This window comes from Rhinolophus hipposideros (assembly GCF_964194185.1).
Source record: "Rhinolophus hipposideros genome assembly, chromosome: 20".
In the NCBI taxonomy this organism is placed as follows: Eukaryota; Metazoa; Chordata; class Mammalia; order Chiroptera; family Rhinolophidae; genus Rhinolophus; species Rhinolophus hipposideros.
This window is the reverse complement of record NC_138066.1, coordinates 24,562,272-24,579,673: the sequence shown is the minus strand read 5'-3', so window position 1 is coordinate 24,579,673 and position 17,402 is coordinate 24,562,272. Positions and strand designations below refer to the sequence as shown.

The 17,402-nt window shown below is 33.8% G+C and overlaps 1 protein-coding gene across 1 annotated transcript in view; it reads left to right on the top strand.

The window, feature by feature from the left end:
• MED13 (mediator complex subunit 13) overlaps positions 1-17,402 on the top strand; it is a 93,852-nt gene that overhangs the window by 66,941 nt on the left and 9,509 nt on the right. The window contains exons 17-27 of the mRNA XM_081029865.1: positions 4,361-4,522; positions 6,314-6,537; positions 7,878-8,067; positions 9,037-9,499; positions 10,746-10,965; positions 11,624-11,815; positions 12,027-12,250; positions 14,254-14,396; positions 14,917-15,075; positions 15,193-15,378; positions 17,230-17,378. Of these exons, the coding sequence (XP_080885991.1) occupies positions 4,361-4,522; positions 6,314-6,537; positions 7,878-8,067; positions 9,037-9,499; positions 10,746-10,965; positions 11,624-11,815; positions 12,027-12,250; positions 14,254-14,396; positions 14,917-15,075; positions 15,193-15,378; positions 17,230-17,378 (2,312 nt within the window). The remainder of the gene's footprint in view (positions 1-4,360; positions 4,523-6,313; positions 6,538-7,877; positions 8,068-9,036; positions 9,500-10,745; positions 10,966-11,623; positions 11,816-12,026; positions 12,251-14,253; positions 14,397-14,916; positions 15,076-15,192; positions 15,379-17,229; positions 17,379-17,402) is intronic.

Genomic DNA, 17,402 nt, shown 5'->3' with positions numbered 1-17,402 from the left:
GGGTCATATAACAGTTTTATCTTTTGAGGAACTGCCAAAGTGTTTTCCAAAGCAGCTGTGCTGTTTTACATTCCCACCAACAATGTGTAAGGGTTCCACATTCTCCACATCCTCATTACCACTTGTCATTACGTGTCTTAATGATTATGGTCATCCTAGTGGGTATGAAGTGTTGCCTCACTGGGATTTTGATTAACATTTCTCTAATGAGTGATGATATTGAGCATCTTTTCATGTGCTTATTGTCCATTTGTATATCTTGGGAGAAATGTCTTTTCAGATCCTTTGCCCATTTTTAAAATAGGTTTTATATTTTCTTTTTATTATTGAGTTGCAAGTTTTTTTATATGTTGCAGGCAAGTCCCAGGATGTAGGATTTGCACATATTTTCTCCTATTCTCTGGGTCATCTTTTCACTTTCTTGATTGTATCCTTTGAAGCAGAGAAATTTTTGATTTTGATTTTTGATTTTGACAATGTGTTTTTTCTCATTTGTGCTCTTGGTGTCATATCTAAGAAGGCTTTGCTTAACTTTAAGTCATGAAAATTTACTCCTGTGGTTTTTTTTTCTAAGAGTTTTATAGTTTTAGCACTTACATTTAGGTCTATAATACATTCTGAATTAAATTTCATATATAAGGAATGGGTCCAGCTTAATTCTTTTACATGTAGATATCTAATTGTCCTAGAACCATTTGTTGAAAAGATTATCTTTCCCCATTAAATTGTCTTGGCATCTTTGTCAAAAATCAACTGACCATAAAAGTGAGGTTTTATTTCTGGACATTCAGTTCTATCCTATTGATCTATGTGTCTGTCTTGTAAGATCACTCTTAAAAATCATTATATATCCTTTTAAAGCACTGCTTTCCAAACAGGTCTCAGCTTAAATAGAGACGGCACTTGGCATAATATGCAATTATATTCTTGGTAAAACTGAACCACACTGGGGGCCAGTCTCCGCCATAAGATTGTAAGATCCCTAAAGACATGAATAAGAATTTATTTACACGGTATTCCTAGCAGCTAGCATAATTCCTGGCCCATAGTAGGTCTTCAATAAATATATTTTTTAAAACAAAGAGTGTTTCTGAGAATCTTGCTGAATTAAAATCAAAATACAAATTCCTGAGCCTCATCTGGGTCAGAATTTCTCAGGGCAAGTTCTGCATATATGTTTTTAAAAGTTTCCCATGTGATTATGATAAACACACTTAGCCAGTGACACCTTTTGTAGACTTTGTTTTATGTGAATATTCACATATAAATACATAGTTCTATTTGTGTAAAATATTTTCCATAGATAGTTTTATAACCTGTTTTATTATTTACCAGTGTTTTAGTCATTAGTTCATTTAAGACAGCTCTGTTATCACTTTCAATGACTGCATAGTATTCTATTATATTTGTGAGTTTATTTAAGCATTCTAGTTATTAAACAGTCATCTGAAGTTAAGTTACTTCTAATTCTGTACGCTATTTAGACATCGGAAATTAAAGCCAAAAATAACAGGCAACAATAATAATGAATTAAAGTTGAATTTAATGATTTAATGGAATACAGTGTTCAAACAGATTTAATGGTACAATTGAACCATACTGGGCAGGGGGTGAAGGCGGCAGATTATATCAGTAACATTTAGTGATTTTTTTTTTTAAACCATTTCACATTTAAGAGCAGCACCTTTCATATCTATTCGGATAGTCAGAAATTTGATAATCTATAAATCTAGGTTTTTAAAATAACTATGGATATAAACACTTTTTAGCAGTGTGAGCAAGTTAACCTGTTACTGGACAAATTTTGTATTTCAGAGTTGTTACAGTCTACTATTTTTTGCAACTTAAGCTTCAGTCACTATAACCAGTCTTATCTATCTGATCATTTTACCATAGTGGTGATAATTAAGGTTCATAATTTATAACTCATTTCAGTGTGAGGCGGAGTTCTTCTGGTAAAAGACCTATAAGCACCAAAAACAACTAAAGTAAATACAAAAAGAAAATTATTTGACAAATTTATAAATTGGTTGATGAGCTAATGGATGATATCTTTATAGAGATGAGTTACAACTTTTATTATATCTGATCTTGGTTTTAAGTACCCAGAAGGACCATTTCTGCAGATCATTTTAAATAGAACTTCATATAGTTCTCTGCATAAGCAGATACTTAATCTTCTTTTTTTGATTGAGGTAACATTGGTTTATAACATATAAGTTTCAGGTGTACAACATTATAATTTGACATCTGCATTACATTGTGCTCACCACCAAAATTCTAGTTTTCATCCGTCACCATTTGAACCCCTTTACCCATTTTGCTGTATCCCCTTCTTCTTCGCTTTACCCTCTTTTCCCTCTGGTAAACACCAGTTTGTTGTCTGCTTCTATGAGTTGTTTTGTTTTTGACATTTTTGTTATTCATTTTTTAAAAATACGTATTCTACATATGAGTGAAATCATACAGTCTTTGTCTTTTTCCCTCTGACTTAATTTCAGTTAGCATACCACCCTCAGAGTCCATCCATGTTCTTGCAAATGGCAGGCTCTCACCTTTCTTATGGCCCAGTAGTAGTCCTTTGGGTGTGTGTGTGCGCACACACACACACTCCACATCCTTTTTCTTTTCTTTTAAAGAAATTATGTAAGATTTTATTTGAGCCTAAAACTGACAACAGCAGCTAGGAAGTGAGATCTAAAATGTTGTACCACATCTTTATCCATTCACCCATTGATGGACACTTAGCTTGTTTCCATATCTTCGCTCTTGTAAATAATGCTGCAAAGAACATAGGTGCGTATATCTCGTAAAGTTAGTGTTTTTGTATTTTTCAGATAAATACTCAAAAGTGGTATAGCTGGATCATATGGTAGTTCTGTTTATAATTTTTTTGATGAATCTCCATACTGTTTTCCATAGTGGCTGTACTAATTTGCATTCCCACCAACAGTGAACTAGGGTTCCCTTTTCTCCACATCCTCTCCAGCACTGGTAGTTTGTCTTTTTGATGATAGCCATTCTAACAGGTGTGAAGTGGTATTGTGGCTTTAATTTGCATTTTCCTAATGATTAGTGACATTAAATATCTCCTCATGTGCCTCTTCTGTATGTCTCCTTTGCAAAAATGTCTATATATATCCTCTGCCCATTTTTTAATCAGGTTGTTTTTGTGTTGTTGAAATGCATAAGTTTTTATATATCTTGGATATTAAACCTATTGATGTATGTTTGACAAATATCTTTTCCCATTCAATCCATTGCCTTTTTCTCCTGTTGATAGGCTTGTCTTGCTATGCAGAAGCTTTTTAGTTTAATGCAGTCCCATATATGTTTTGCTTTTGTTTCCCTTGCCAATGGAGTCAAATTCACAAAACATCTCTAAGGTGGATGTCATGGAGTTTACCTTACCGCCATGTTTTGTTCTTTATGTTTTAATGGTTTTAGATCTTACATTCAAGTCTTCAATCCATTTTGAGTTAATTTCTGCATATGGTGCAAGATAGTGGTCTAGTTTCATTCTTTCGTATGTGGCTATCATGTTTTCCCAACACCATTTATTGAAGAGTTGTACCTTTGTCCATTATATGTTCTTGGCTCCTTTATCATAAATTAGTTGTTTATGCATTTGTCAGTTTATTTCTGGACTCTTGACTTTGTTCCATTGATCTATGTGTCTTTTCCTAGCAATACCATACTGTTTTAGTTACTATAGCTTTGTGGTATAGTTTGACATCAGAGAGTGTGGTAGCTCAGATTTGTTCCTTTCTTTTTTTTTTTTTTTCCCCAGGATTGCTTTGGCTATTTGGGATATTTTGTAGTTCCATACAAATTTTGGGATTTTTTGTTTTATTTCTGTGAAAAATGCCATTGGGATTTTGGTAGGGATTGCTTTGAATCTGTATAGATTGCTTTAGGTAGTATGGACATTTTAACAATGTTAATTCTTCCAATCCTTAAACATGGAATATCTTCCCATTGCTTTTTTGTCTTCAGTTTCTTTCAACAATGTCTTACAGTTTTAAGTGTAGAGGTCTTTCACCTTCTTAGTTAAATTTATTCCTAGGTATTTTATTGTTTTGGTTGCGATTGTAAATGGGATTTTCTTAATTTCTCTTTGAGATTTTTTGTAGTGTATAGAAACACAATAGATTTTTGCATATTGATTTTGTATCTTGAGACTATTGTATTTATCATTTCTAATAGTTTTTCGGTGAAGTCTTTAAGGTTTTCTATATATAAAATCATGTAAAGCAGATACTTAATTTTCCCTAGCTATGTTTCTTGTTATCTTAAAATTTGATTTCTTTGTGTTGGCAATAGCAATTCTTATTTACCTTTTTTTGTTTAATGGTTGTAGATGTGAGTATGCAGTGTTCACAGGATATACTTCGAATGCTCCTATCTCTTCAGCCAGTTCTTCAGGATGCTATTCAGAAAAAAAGGACAGTAAGGCCTTGGGGTGTTCAAGGTCCTCTCACTTGGCAACAATTTCATAAAATGGCTGGCCGAGGCTCTTATGGTAAGTAATTCATCGTAATGTATATTGGCTGATTTTATATCAGTTCTCAGTTTCTATTCCCAACTTGAATAAGCATATTTACTTTTCTTAAATATTTTTGTGGCTTAAGGCCAGTGTGGTCAGTCTCAGACTTTCTTATTTTCAACATTTCCAGCATTCAATTTACTGCATTCTCCACCCCACTTTAGAAAGAACAGCATCACTTAGATCTGTTTTTACGTATTAGACTGGCCAATAAGATTTTATGTGAAGGAAGAATCACATTGCCACAGATTTTTAAAAGACTGAACACCACTTTTGTTGTAAATCATCATTTTACAAAATTGAATGAAAAAAGGAGGTAAAAAAGAAGAGGTAATACTTGTTATAAAGGTGGGGAAAAAACAAAAACAGACAGAAATTTGCTAGTTATGACAAAAGTTGCAAATGAATACTCCTAGTATATAGTATATACATGTACGTGTATGGTCAACTGTAGTAGAAAAGAACATTCAAAATGTTTGAATTATCTATTGAAGATAGGCTCTGAAAGGTGGGATGTAATTGGAGCTTTTAAAATATATTTGGAATAATAATTCTTAACATTGAAATCTTACACTTTTATGCATGATTTTAGAATGCATTGTGTACATACACACACGAGTTTTTACTGATCAATACATATAGAGAGATCTTTTCTTTTGCTTAATGGCCTGCATATATTCCATTGTTCTTTCCATATGATATTATTTTACCAGTCTACTTTTTATATCATTACAATCTATAATGCACGCATCCCTGGCTTAATGCATGTGTGTAATTAAAAAAAAAATGTTGCCAGGTTACTCTCCACAGTATCAATTTAAACTCCTACCAGTAAAATACCTGTTTCCCCAAACCCTTGCCAGTACGGTACTGAGTAGATGGGTGAAAAAGGTTATTACAGGATAACTTAAGAACAGAATCATATAGACCATGAGAGGAGAGTTCCTAGTTTCTAATCCCACCTCTGCCACTTTTTGTCTGATACTGTACAAGTTGATTAACTTCTCCATTCCTGCTTTTTCTCTCTAAAATGAGATTAATATTAGTATCTGCCTTATATTATTTTTGTGAGGATTAAATGAGTTAATATGTATAAAGATCTTTGAACAGTACCTAGCACATAGTAAATGTTATAATTGTTTGCTATTATTTTAAATTGCTTTCTCTTAATGAGATTCAGGATCTTTTTGTATAAGAGGTGTTTCTATTTCTGTGAACTTTGTTTATATCCTTTACCCGGTTTTCTATTAGGTATTTTTGGTCATTTTTTAAATTTATGGATTTAGATTTATAGGTCCCTTTTATGTGGTAAGGATATTAACTTTTGTCAATGCATTGCAAATCAATTTTCCAATTTATAGTTATTTGGCTTTGTTTATTCTTTTTTTCATACCAAAGTTTAAATTTTATGGTCAGAGTAATCAGTTTTTAAATGGATAGGTTTTGTGTTAGGCTTAGAAAGGCATTCCACAGTCCAAATTTATTAAAAATAAAACTCCCCTCCCATTTTTTTTTGTACTTCTAGGTATTTTCATTCAAATTAATTTTTTTACATTTAAAGGAAAGTATAATGAATATGTTTTTTTTGTTTTTTTTTTAAGACCATTTAGCAAATTCCTAACTGGAAAAGTTTCAATCACTGGCTTTAGGTGTTTTTGTCTTTAATCAGATATTTTTACTACTAATAATGACTTTAGTAACTTTTGCCAGTTAAAAAGACATGTACTGCTTTTAAATGCTTTCTTAAAATACGTCTTTCTTATTTAGGAACTGACGAATCCCCGGAACCACTGCCAATCCCCACATTTTTGTTGAGTTATGATTATGATTTTCTGGTGCTTTCTCCATTTGCTCTCCCTTATTGGGAGAGACTTATGCTGGAACCCTATGGATCTCAGAGAGATATAGCCTATGTTGTACTGTGTCCAGAAAATGAAGCCTTGTTAAATGGAGCCAAAAGCTTTTTTAGAGATCTCACTGCAATATATGAGGTAGGTATTTAAAAAGAGGTGGCATTTTAAACCTGCCTTATGATTTGTATATTTATATGTAAATTATGTTGGTTAGTTCAGTTGATTGGGGCAGAATAGTAATGATGTCAGTTCTTTGATGTCAGCTATTTAGTTATTATACTAGCCAGTTACATTCTTTACAGCATTTGACCCAGGCCCTTTGTTAGATACGTGTGCCATGGTGTCATGGTGGTAATTGCCATATTGGGGAATAAACATCGAGAGCATATATGTCCCATTTAAGATAATCTGTTTTATAAACAAAGAGTAGCATTATTAAATAGCCAAGGGAAAATTATATTTATAAAAATTCTAGTCCTGATTCTCTACTGACAGTAGGCTTCACTTTCCTCATACGTAAAATAAAGCTATGCTAGGTCTCTGTAAAATCCATTTCATTTCTGAAATTCTTGTCTAACCTTTTAAGTTACAATTCTCATGTTATGTCTATCACTACAGATTTAAAGTGCTGTGGGACATAACGTCTTAATTCATTATACCTTTTCCCATAAATGCTTGGAAATCAAGTCTTTAAAATTCAGTTTCTTTTACAATCTTAATTATTAGTTTGTGCTGGTTTAACTCCTTATAAATAAATGTTCCACTTAATTACAAGATATATCTGTAGTGTGTTTTGTAGATGTACTTCCCAAAGAGTATTGTTTGGAACACTAGTCCTGTAAAATCTTCCTAGAAAAAAGTTCCATAGTTAAATAGGTTTGGGAAAACATTGTATATTATATTACCTTGTAGAGATTCACTATTCATGTTAGATTATTAAAGCCTTTGAAAGTATTAAAGAAATCCTGTTTAAATTTTCTTAATACAGTGTAGTAAACATACTTGAACGTACACTTCTTGTAACAAACATCTCCCTCCACAGAATTGGAGGGAGAGCTGGCAATACATACTATATTTATATGTCAATTTTTATTTGATTTGACTTGGGGGGAGATATATGTATATTTATGTACATGAATTGGGGGAGATCGATGTACAACTTAACATGTCTACATTTTTATGCTCACTTATTTCTGTGTCCTGCAAGTTTTCATTATTCAAGTCCAGTTGTTCTGGTGCCATTATTATTTAGGTGTTTATTTCATTGGAGATATTTTAATTTTAAAAGAAATTTAATGAATTTCTAATGTAAAAAGGAAAAAGACCAATGGCACCATTTTACCTTTTATATTTTTATCCCAAATGTTAATTATAAGTGATAAAATTTATTTTAAATAACTTAAATGCTTTTTATTATAATATGTACTCAAATAGTATAATACTTTAACTAATTCTGCTTTCTATGTATATATTTGTAGTCCTGTCGATTAGGTCAACATAGACCTATTTCTCGACTGTTGACAGATGGGATCATGAGAGTTGGATCTACTGCATCAAAGAAACTATCAGAAAAGTTGGTAGCAGAATGGTTTTCTCAGGCAGCTGATGGTAACAATGAAGCATTTTCTAAACTGAAGCTTTATGCACAAGTCTGCAGATATGACCTAGGTATTAAAATTGCATTTATTGTATAAAGCCAGTGTTAGCAGAATGTGGCCCAGTCCATCAGCTGTTTTTATAAATAAAATTTTATTGGAACACAGCCATGCTCGTTTATTTACATATTGTCTGTGGCTGCTTTTGTATTGTAAAATCAGACCTGAGTGATTGTGACAGAGACTGATCGGCAAAGCCTAAAATATTACTATCTGACTCCATCTGAAAAAGTTTCCTGGTCCCTGCAATAGGGATCCTATCAGCTAGGAGGAAATTGTGGGTTTAAACAGTTTTTTTGCTTCTGTAGGATCTGATGAATTTGTGTTTTTATTTAGTAAAGTTTATCAACATTAAGATTCTTGACTTGTTAATGGTTTAGAGATAAAATAACTTTGAGTTAGTTACCTCTACAACACCAGTTCTTTTTTGGAATCTAAGGAAATGACAGCTGTTTAAGACTTGCTTTTAATATCTTGAATTAAATATCCATGGACTTACTTTGGACTTAATCCAAAGAGACACAGAACTAAAATATTGAATCTCATTACACATTCCTATAATTTGAACCTCATGATAACATTTCTCCATTTTATGTTTAATTAGTTCCCAGTGTAGTCAATATTTATTCAACTTCTGATTTAGGGACCCTTTAAATGGTTTGATAAAAAAATTGCTAGATACTGTTATTTATATTTAATTAACTATGCCTAGCAAATAGAATTTTATTATACTTTCATGGAAGCCATTTCTTTATTTTGTATGCAAATGCTGATTTACCTTTTCAGTTCCATTTGACATTTGTTTCTTCAGTTTCGAGGGGAAATAGGAAGCTAGTATGTGCTACACTACTAGCAGGCAACTTGGGGCAGTGGGTAGTTAATAAAGAAGCATCAACTAGATATTATTCACATAATTGAGTAAATAAAGAACCTATCAGTGAAATAAAAAAGTAAATGTCCTGCCTGTTTTTATTATCTTTAGGTCCTTATCTTGCTTCCCAGCCATTGGACAGCTCTCTGCTTTCCCAGCCAAATTTAGTTGTCCCTACAAGTCAGTCTTTGATTACTTCACCTCAGATGACAAATACTGGAAATGCTAATGCTCCATCTGCCACCCTGGCATCTGTGACGAGTGGCACTATGACAGTGACTTCAGGTGTTGCCATTTCTTCTTCAGTGGCCACAGCTAATTCAACTTTGACCACAACTTCAGCTTCCTCCTCTTCCTCCTCCAACTTGAATAGTGGAGTGTCCTCAAGTAAACTACCTTCATTTCCACCCTTTGGCAGTATGAACAGTAGTGCTGCAGGATCTGTGTCTACACAAGCGAGTGCAGTGCAAAATGGCCAGCTAGGAGGGCCACAGTCATCAGCTCTGCAGACAGCTGGCATTTCTGGAGAATCGTCTTCGTTTCCCCCTCAGCCACATCCCGATGTATCTGAAAGGTACTTTTAAATATATGAATTTTGTAGAAATATAAATATATGATGCTTCTTGTCTAAATAAGACAGTTATTGTGAATGAACTTGTAAAGAACTTTTGGTCTTATCCTTGAAATTTTAGTTTTTATAATGTGGAATATTTTATATATAAAATTATAATGGCTCTTCATAAAGACTTTATTATTTTATTTATTTAGAATTTCAGGCTGGGAATTAAGACCCTGAAAGCCATTTAGTCGAACTGTTTGAATCTGTTCTGTGACATAACTGTCAAGTCGATTTGCCTGTGTAAATCACTCCAGTCATTTAGAAGTCTTTATTGAACCAGCCTGTTCAGAGACTTAAGAGTTGTAGCAAGATTTGAATCTCAGCTCTGCCATTTACTGGCTGTGTGATTTGGGGGGAAGTTATGTAACTTTTCTGAGCCTGTTGCCTTATCTGTAAAATGGGAGCAATAGAATATAATGTACATTAGTGTACATTAAGTGCTTTACACAATGCTTCCAAATGCTTATATTACTTATAATGACAATAGTAATGATATGATGACAGTACTTTTCATTCCTTTTATGAAGAAGGTTATTAAGCTTCCTTTTTGATTTACAGGTTAGGTTAGCGTGAGCTTGGTTATATTTTTCAGCTATCTGGATGCAGTTTTGCCCAAAGTTACACTAATTTATGTGAGAAATGACAAACTATTAATTACGCAGATCGTTCATCCATCTTGAACATCTCAGTATATTTTTGAAGTTTAAAAAAAAAGTAAAATCACCATCAAAGAATGACCCTTAATCACCTTGAAGTTAGGTAGTATGAAATGAAGATGTATAGCTAAAAATGTAGTAGAACATTGACTAAGTTTGGAAATCTGCTTTCTTTCTAGTCTAGCACTTAGGCTAGCCAGCTAGTCTAAGCTGTGTGATCTTGAAAAGCTCATTTAATTTATCTTTGTCTCAGTGTAACTTACGCAGTAAATTCTTTAGTGTTGCTGATACTTTATGGTTTTAAGAATTCTTTTTTTAATGCAAGACCTCAATAAAAAGATCTTTGTACACCATGAAATTGTATATACAATGCTTATGGTTCTCTTTGAACAGAAAGAGATGTCCCTAATTTTTAGAGAGGCTCTGTGACAGCTCCCCACCCAAAAAAGGATGAGAGGGTATTAAGAATCTGCTTTGATGCTACCCCAAGAAAGATACAGTACAACTTTTTTCCTAACTGTCCTACTTTCTATTTCAAATTTTAGTACGATGGATCGGGATAAAGTGGGCATCCCCACAGATGGTGATTCACATGCAATCACTTATCCACCTGCAATTGTTGTTTATATAATTGATCCTTTTACATATGAAAATAAAGATGAGAGCACTAATTCCTCTAATGTATGGACTTTGGGGCTACTTCGATGCTTTCTGGAAATGGTTCAGACTCTTCCTCCTCATATTAAGAGTACTGTTTCTGTACAGGTAAGAATGATAAATGTTGCCAATAAAATTTATATAAAACAGTTGGATGTTGACAGACGTTTCAGAGATTCTGTTCTGTATCCCAACTGATTTTATAGGTCATGTTCTGTTACATTGAATTTACTTTAAGTGATATTATACTAGATATCTTAGAGAGTTTATGAAAAATAGACTTTATAAGTATAACACAGTAATAATGGAGAATAAAAAGATTGCAGTAAGTACATTAAATGTTTCTGCTGTGTTACTTTTGTAACCCAGCTTTTAAATTCCTAAGCTTAAATACAAAAATAAGAATATGGATCTATATAAGCTAGAATTTTAAATAAGACAGGTTGCAAGTAAAAGTAGAAAGAAATTAACCACATTAAATTGTTTGCAGAGATTTTAAATTATTTCTTTATAGACTATAATAGTACTAGTCAATGGCAATATTAATGTAACTACTATTTAGAAATTTTTAGAAGTTTTTACATAGCCCACTGGTAAAATTGACTATTAAAAACCTATGTAATAGATAAATAAATGTAATTATTTAGTTTATCATTTTAATTTGATTTTGTTTAAATTTCCTAGAAGTTTTTGGAGTTTTAGACCCACAGTCCTTTTCATTCTCTTGTTCGAAGTTTAACGTGTAACGTTTGCATATAATTCTCAGATTGTTCCTTGTCAGTACCTGTTGCAACCTGTGAAGCATGAAGATAGACAAATCTATACCCAGCATTTAAAATCCCTGGCTTTTTCGGCCTTTACCCAGTGTCGGAGACCCCTTCCAACATCAACCAATGTGAAAACATTGACTGGCTTTGGTCCAGGTTTAGCCATGGAAACTGCTCTTAAAAGCCCTGATGTAAGTATGTTTTCCATGACTAGAAATATTGAAAAACTATACATTTTATCATTTTGTACAAAACTAAGTGCAGTTCTCTGTTTAACTGTCATTTTTCAATTATCTTATGATTGGCTAGAGGTAATATATCACATTTTCAATCAAAGATTTTTCTATGATTGTGCAGTACCATAGTACCTAAATTTTTATTTTTTAATTTTTTATTTTACAGAGACCAGAGTGTATTCGGCTTTATACACCTCCTTTTATTCTGGCTCCTGTGAAGGATAAACAAACAGAGCTAGGAGAAACATTTGGAGAAGCCGGACAGAAATATAATGTTCTTTTCGTGGGCTACTGTTTATCACATGATCAAAGATGGATTCTTGCTTCTTGCACAGATCTATATGGAGAACTTTTAGAAACGTGTATCATTAACATCGATGTTCCAAATAGGTACTTATATTTTTAAGAAATATTTCTTTATATCCCATTTTAAAAAATGCACACACACACATTATTACATTTTATTTTGAATGATTAAAAACTGGTTTGAAGGTTATTTATGTACATTAAAATATTAAGTCTTGGGAGTGGGGGTGTTTTCACCTTTTTGTATGAATATTTATATTCTATAATTAATAGCATTAAAAATAATTTTGATTAATTTCTGTTACACAGACAAAAAGAGGTTAAAATCCCTAAATTCTACGTAATAAAGCTGGAGGCAGTGATTTTAGCTTGAAAAGTTTGAACGTGGAACTAGAAAGAAAGCCCTCTGCAATTAAAAAAATAGTCTAGTAAAGCATGCTAGAATATTTATTTTTCTCATGTACTGTCTAACATAGTCCCTAAATTAACTGAGTTGACTTCCTTTACTAAAATTGTTGACTGAAAATTTTATCATTTAAATGTTACAGTGTCTTCTGAAAATGGTGGCCTTCTTTTTAGAATTCTTCTTGGTAGTAATTAGATAGGGCCATTAATTATAAAGGTTACAACTAATAGGTCCAAGAGGTGAGCCTCATATTGAGTTACCACTTAATAGACATTTCTAGTAACATGTTTCAAAGCTAGTGAACACTGCCTATGAGATCCTGAAAAGCAAATCCATGCAGTAGTTTTTATTTTATTTTATTTTATTTTAAAATTTTTTTTGGAGAATATTGGGGAACAGTTTTTCCAGGACTCCTCAGCTCCAAGTCAAGTCGTTATTTTTAATCTAGTTGTGGAGGGCGCAGCTCTCATGTGGGAATCGAATCGGCGACCTTGGTGTTACGATCACTGTGTTCTAACCAGTTGAGTCACCTGGCCTTTTCACTGGCAGCTCAGCTCTGGTTCTATTCTTTAAGTTCAGAAATTGGTCATGTGCAGAAATATTTAATGATTATTAGATTTTAGGGCTGGGAAAGCAGAATACAGAAACATTAATTTTATACTGTTGGTTATGAGGATTTATTGATTATTTTATAAACCTTAAAGCAGTGCTTTATATATTTCCTTGACACAGTTTTGATTTTCTAGAGTAGTTGTACTAATTAAGTGAGCTTTGAAATGAGGATGCTTATCTGTGAAGGATGAGAAAGTAGAGAAAGAATAATACCTCCTTTCCAATACAAAGATAGTACTGCCATTTTTCTGAAAGTAGAATAAGAGAATGGTTAAGAGGTCCAACTCTAGAGTCATGGAGACTAGGTTCAAATCCCCACTTACTGGCTCTGTGATCTTGAGTAAGCTGAGTTACAGTTACAGCTTACTTTTCTGTAGAACTGGGAGGATAATTTTGTCTGTCTCATAGTGTTGTTAGAATGAAATGAGGTATTATGTGTAAATTGGGCATACTGCTTGGTACATAGTAAGTACTCAATAAATGGTAGCTATTGTTGCTCAGCCACAGAGTGCTTATGCTACATACTTGCCTAATAAAGGACATGCATGGAGAAACCACAGCAGTGTTGTTTGGTCTGAGAAGTGTGGGGTGTTTTGTTTAATATTCTTCAACTTAAAGTATAGAGCAAGGGTTGGCAAACTGTATAGCCTGTGGACCAAATCCAACCACACTCATTTGTTTAAGTATTATCTGTGGCTGCTTTCATGCTGCAGCAGCAGCAGAGTTGAACAGTTGGAATAGAATCTTGATCGCCTGCAAAGCTTAAAATATTGGCCCCTTAAGGAAAAAGTTTGCTAATCTCGTTTAGAGCAGTGTTTCTGGTGAATTTAAGTGGTTCGGGGCCAGTTTTTCATTCTAAGTTAAGTACATGTTTTAATGTATGTTTAAAAAGAACAACACAAACTAGCATGCCACCCCTATGATTTTACATATATTCCTGCTTAGGATTTGTGTAGAAAGTGTCAAGCATTAAAATTAAGGGACCAGTTTTTCAAAAATGTGAGCTCTTTTCAAATATCATTGTATGAATTTTAGAAATACATATGACTCTCTTTATTCCGTACAACAGGGCTCGTCGGAAAAAAGGATCTGCTAGAAGATTTGGTCTACAGAAACTTTGGGAGTGGTGCTTAGGACTTGTACAAATGAGTTCATTACCATGGCGAGTTGTAATTGGCCGTCTAGGAAGGATTGGTCACGGAGAATTGAAAGGTAAAATTGTGCTTTTATTATTTACTACTTAAATTTCTGTTTTATGTTAATTCATACACTGTTCAGACCACATCTAGTTATATGTATTGAACAAAATGCAATGGTTGTAAATACTGTTTTTGTTGTTGTTTTTTGTTTTTAAAGAGGAACCACAGATGTCTAGGGCACAAGTGGCTTAGTTCAAATTATTAAAGTGTATTTTACAATGCTACATCTTTAATGTCAATGTTATCACTACTACTATTGTCATCTTTCATGTTTTTCCCTCCCTTTCTGCTTATTATTCAACTCATCCTCTGTATAGCGGATAATAATTGATACTGTTGTACATTAAAGTTAGGGGGATAAAGCATGTTGAATGACATCACCAGTGAGATATTTTTGGCTTGATGATGACTCCTGCTTGAGGAATACACTAATTTTAAAACCATTATGTTTTAACTTTGGTTCTATAGGGTGTTAACAATGCTGTTATTTTGAATATATATAAATATATTTTGTTTATTGTTGATACCCACAGATTGGAGCTGTTTGCTGAGTCGTCGAAACTTGCAGTCTCTAAGTAAAAGGCTGAAAGACATGTGTAGAATGTGTGGTATATCTGCTGCAGACTCTCCCAGCATTCTCAGTGCTTGTTTGGTAGCAATGGAACCCCAGGGGTCTTTTGTTATTATGCCAGGTTAGCTATCTTTAGTTTATATCAGATTTAATTCTTCACGCACTTAAGTTTCTAAGTAGTATGTAAAATTGGCTCTTTGTTTATTCAAATAAAAAATGAGTTTCATTTTTTTTCCAGATTCTGTGTCAACTGGTTCTGTATTTGGAAGAAGCACCACTCTAAACATGCAGACTTCTCAGTTAAATACCCCACAGGATACATCATGTACTCATATACTTGTGTTCCCTACTTCTGCTTCTGTGCAAGTAGCTTCAGCTACTTACACCACTGAAAATTTGGACTTAGCTTTCAATCCCAACAATGGTAGGTGAATTATTTTTTAAAGGTTTGCAAATATAAAATAAGGCTGGGTCATTATGGCTGATTGTAGTCTGATTAATGCTCCCAAAACATATCCATGTCTTGTGAGTGTCCCTGAAACCTGTGAATGTTGCCTTGTATGGCAAAATCAGACTGTGAATGTGATTAAGGATCTGGAGCTAGAGAGATTATCCTGCATTATGTAAGTGGGCCCTAAATGCCATCACAGGTATCCTTGTGAGAGGGAAATTGGTGCACAAGAGGGGGTGGCCAGCAGATGGAAACAGAAGGAGAGTCAGAGAAACAGTGCCATTCTGCTGACTTTGAAAATGGAGGAAGGGGCCGTGAGCCAAGGAATGCAAAGAATCAGTTCTAGATGCTGGAAAAGACAAGGAAACAGATTATCCCCTGGAGCCTCCAGTGTAGCCCTGCTTGATTTTGGCCTACTGACCAGCACTTTGATTTCATCCCAACAAAACTGATTTTGGACTTCTGGACCCCAGAACTATAAAAGAATAAATGTGTTGTTTTAAATCAACAAGTATGTGATAATTTGTTAAAGCAGCAATAGATAAATAATATAACCATTCTTCTACCTTATTGATACCAGAACTGGTACTATGAATTATCTTGTTAATATTTACTTATTTTAAAAGACAACATTGATCATAAAATGTTTGTACGTGTTTTTGCCTGTGGTGTTCAGTTACCTATACATGGACTTTGCAGCTCATTTTATATTCCTTTCTATCTTGATTTGCGAAAGTAATATAATAATTTATATTAACTGCCAGAGTAGAGATGTACCTTTTCTGAATGAACTTACAGATTGCCTTTTAGTGAAGAGAAAGTAAATGATATTCTACTGTTGCTCTGAGTTACCTTAGAAAATGGCACATCCTAAAATCACAAACATGGGTGTTAATTCTTTTTTTTTTTTTTAAGTTTATTGGGGAATATTGGGGAACAGTGTGTTTTTCCAGGGCCCATCAGCTCCCGGTCATTGTCCTTCAATCTAGTTGTGGAGGGCGCAGCTCAGCTCCAAGTCCAGTCTCTGCAACCTTGTTGTTAAGAGCTCGCGCTCTAACCAGCTGAGCCATCCGGCCGTCCAATTATTTTCTTCTTTAGTGTGTTATATAGTAACTTGAATGTTTTGTTAAATAATAAAAACTAAGTGTATTAATTGTGACTAATCTCATTTTAAATACATTTTCATTTCCAGCATACTGTGTTTGCTTTGTATTAGTTTCCTATTGCTGCAGTAGCAGATTACCACATGCTTAGTGGCTTTAAACAACACACACTATCTTACAGTTCTGGAGGTCAGAAGTCCAGAGTCAGTCTTGCTGGGCTGAAGGCAGAGTTGGTTCTTTCTGGAAACTGTACGGGACAATCTGTTTCCTGGCCTTTGCTAATTTTAGAGACCATTTACATTTCTTCCTCATGGTCCCTACTTCCATCTTCAACACCAGCAGTATAGTGTTGTCGCAGCTTCTTCACTGACTCTGACCCTACTGCCTCCCTCTTATTAGGACCCCTGTGATCACATTGGACCACCCAGATAATCCACAATAATGTACCCCCTTAAGATCCTTAGTTTGATCACATCTGCGAAGTTTTTTATGGTAACATATTCACAGATTCCTGGGACCAGGCCGTGAACATCTTTGGGAGGGGGGCCATTATTTAGACTACCACATGCATGTTTATGTATAATTGTTTATATGGCTCCTAGCACAATACTTTCCACATGGTAAACATTCAGTAGATGTTGATTAAAGTAATTTTAATTCTCTCCTATAAATAACCATGAGATATGAAAAATGGAGTATTTTTTTTCTTTCTGCTACATAGATGGAGCAGATGGAATGGGTATCTTTGATTTGTTAGACACAGGAGATGATCTTGACCCTGATATCATTAATATTCTTCCTGCATCTCCAACGGGGTCTCCTGTGCATTCTCCAGGATCTCATTACCCCCATGGAGGTGATGCTGGCAAGGTAACCAACCTGTTATAAAAGTTC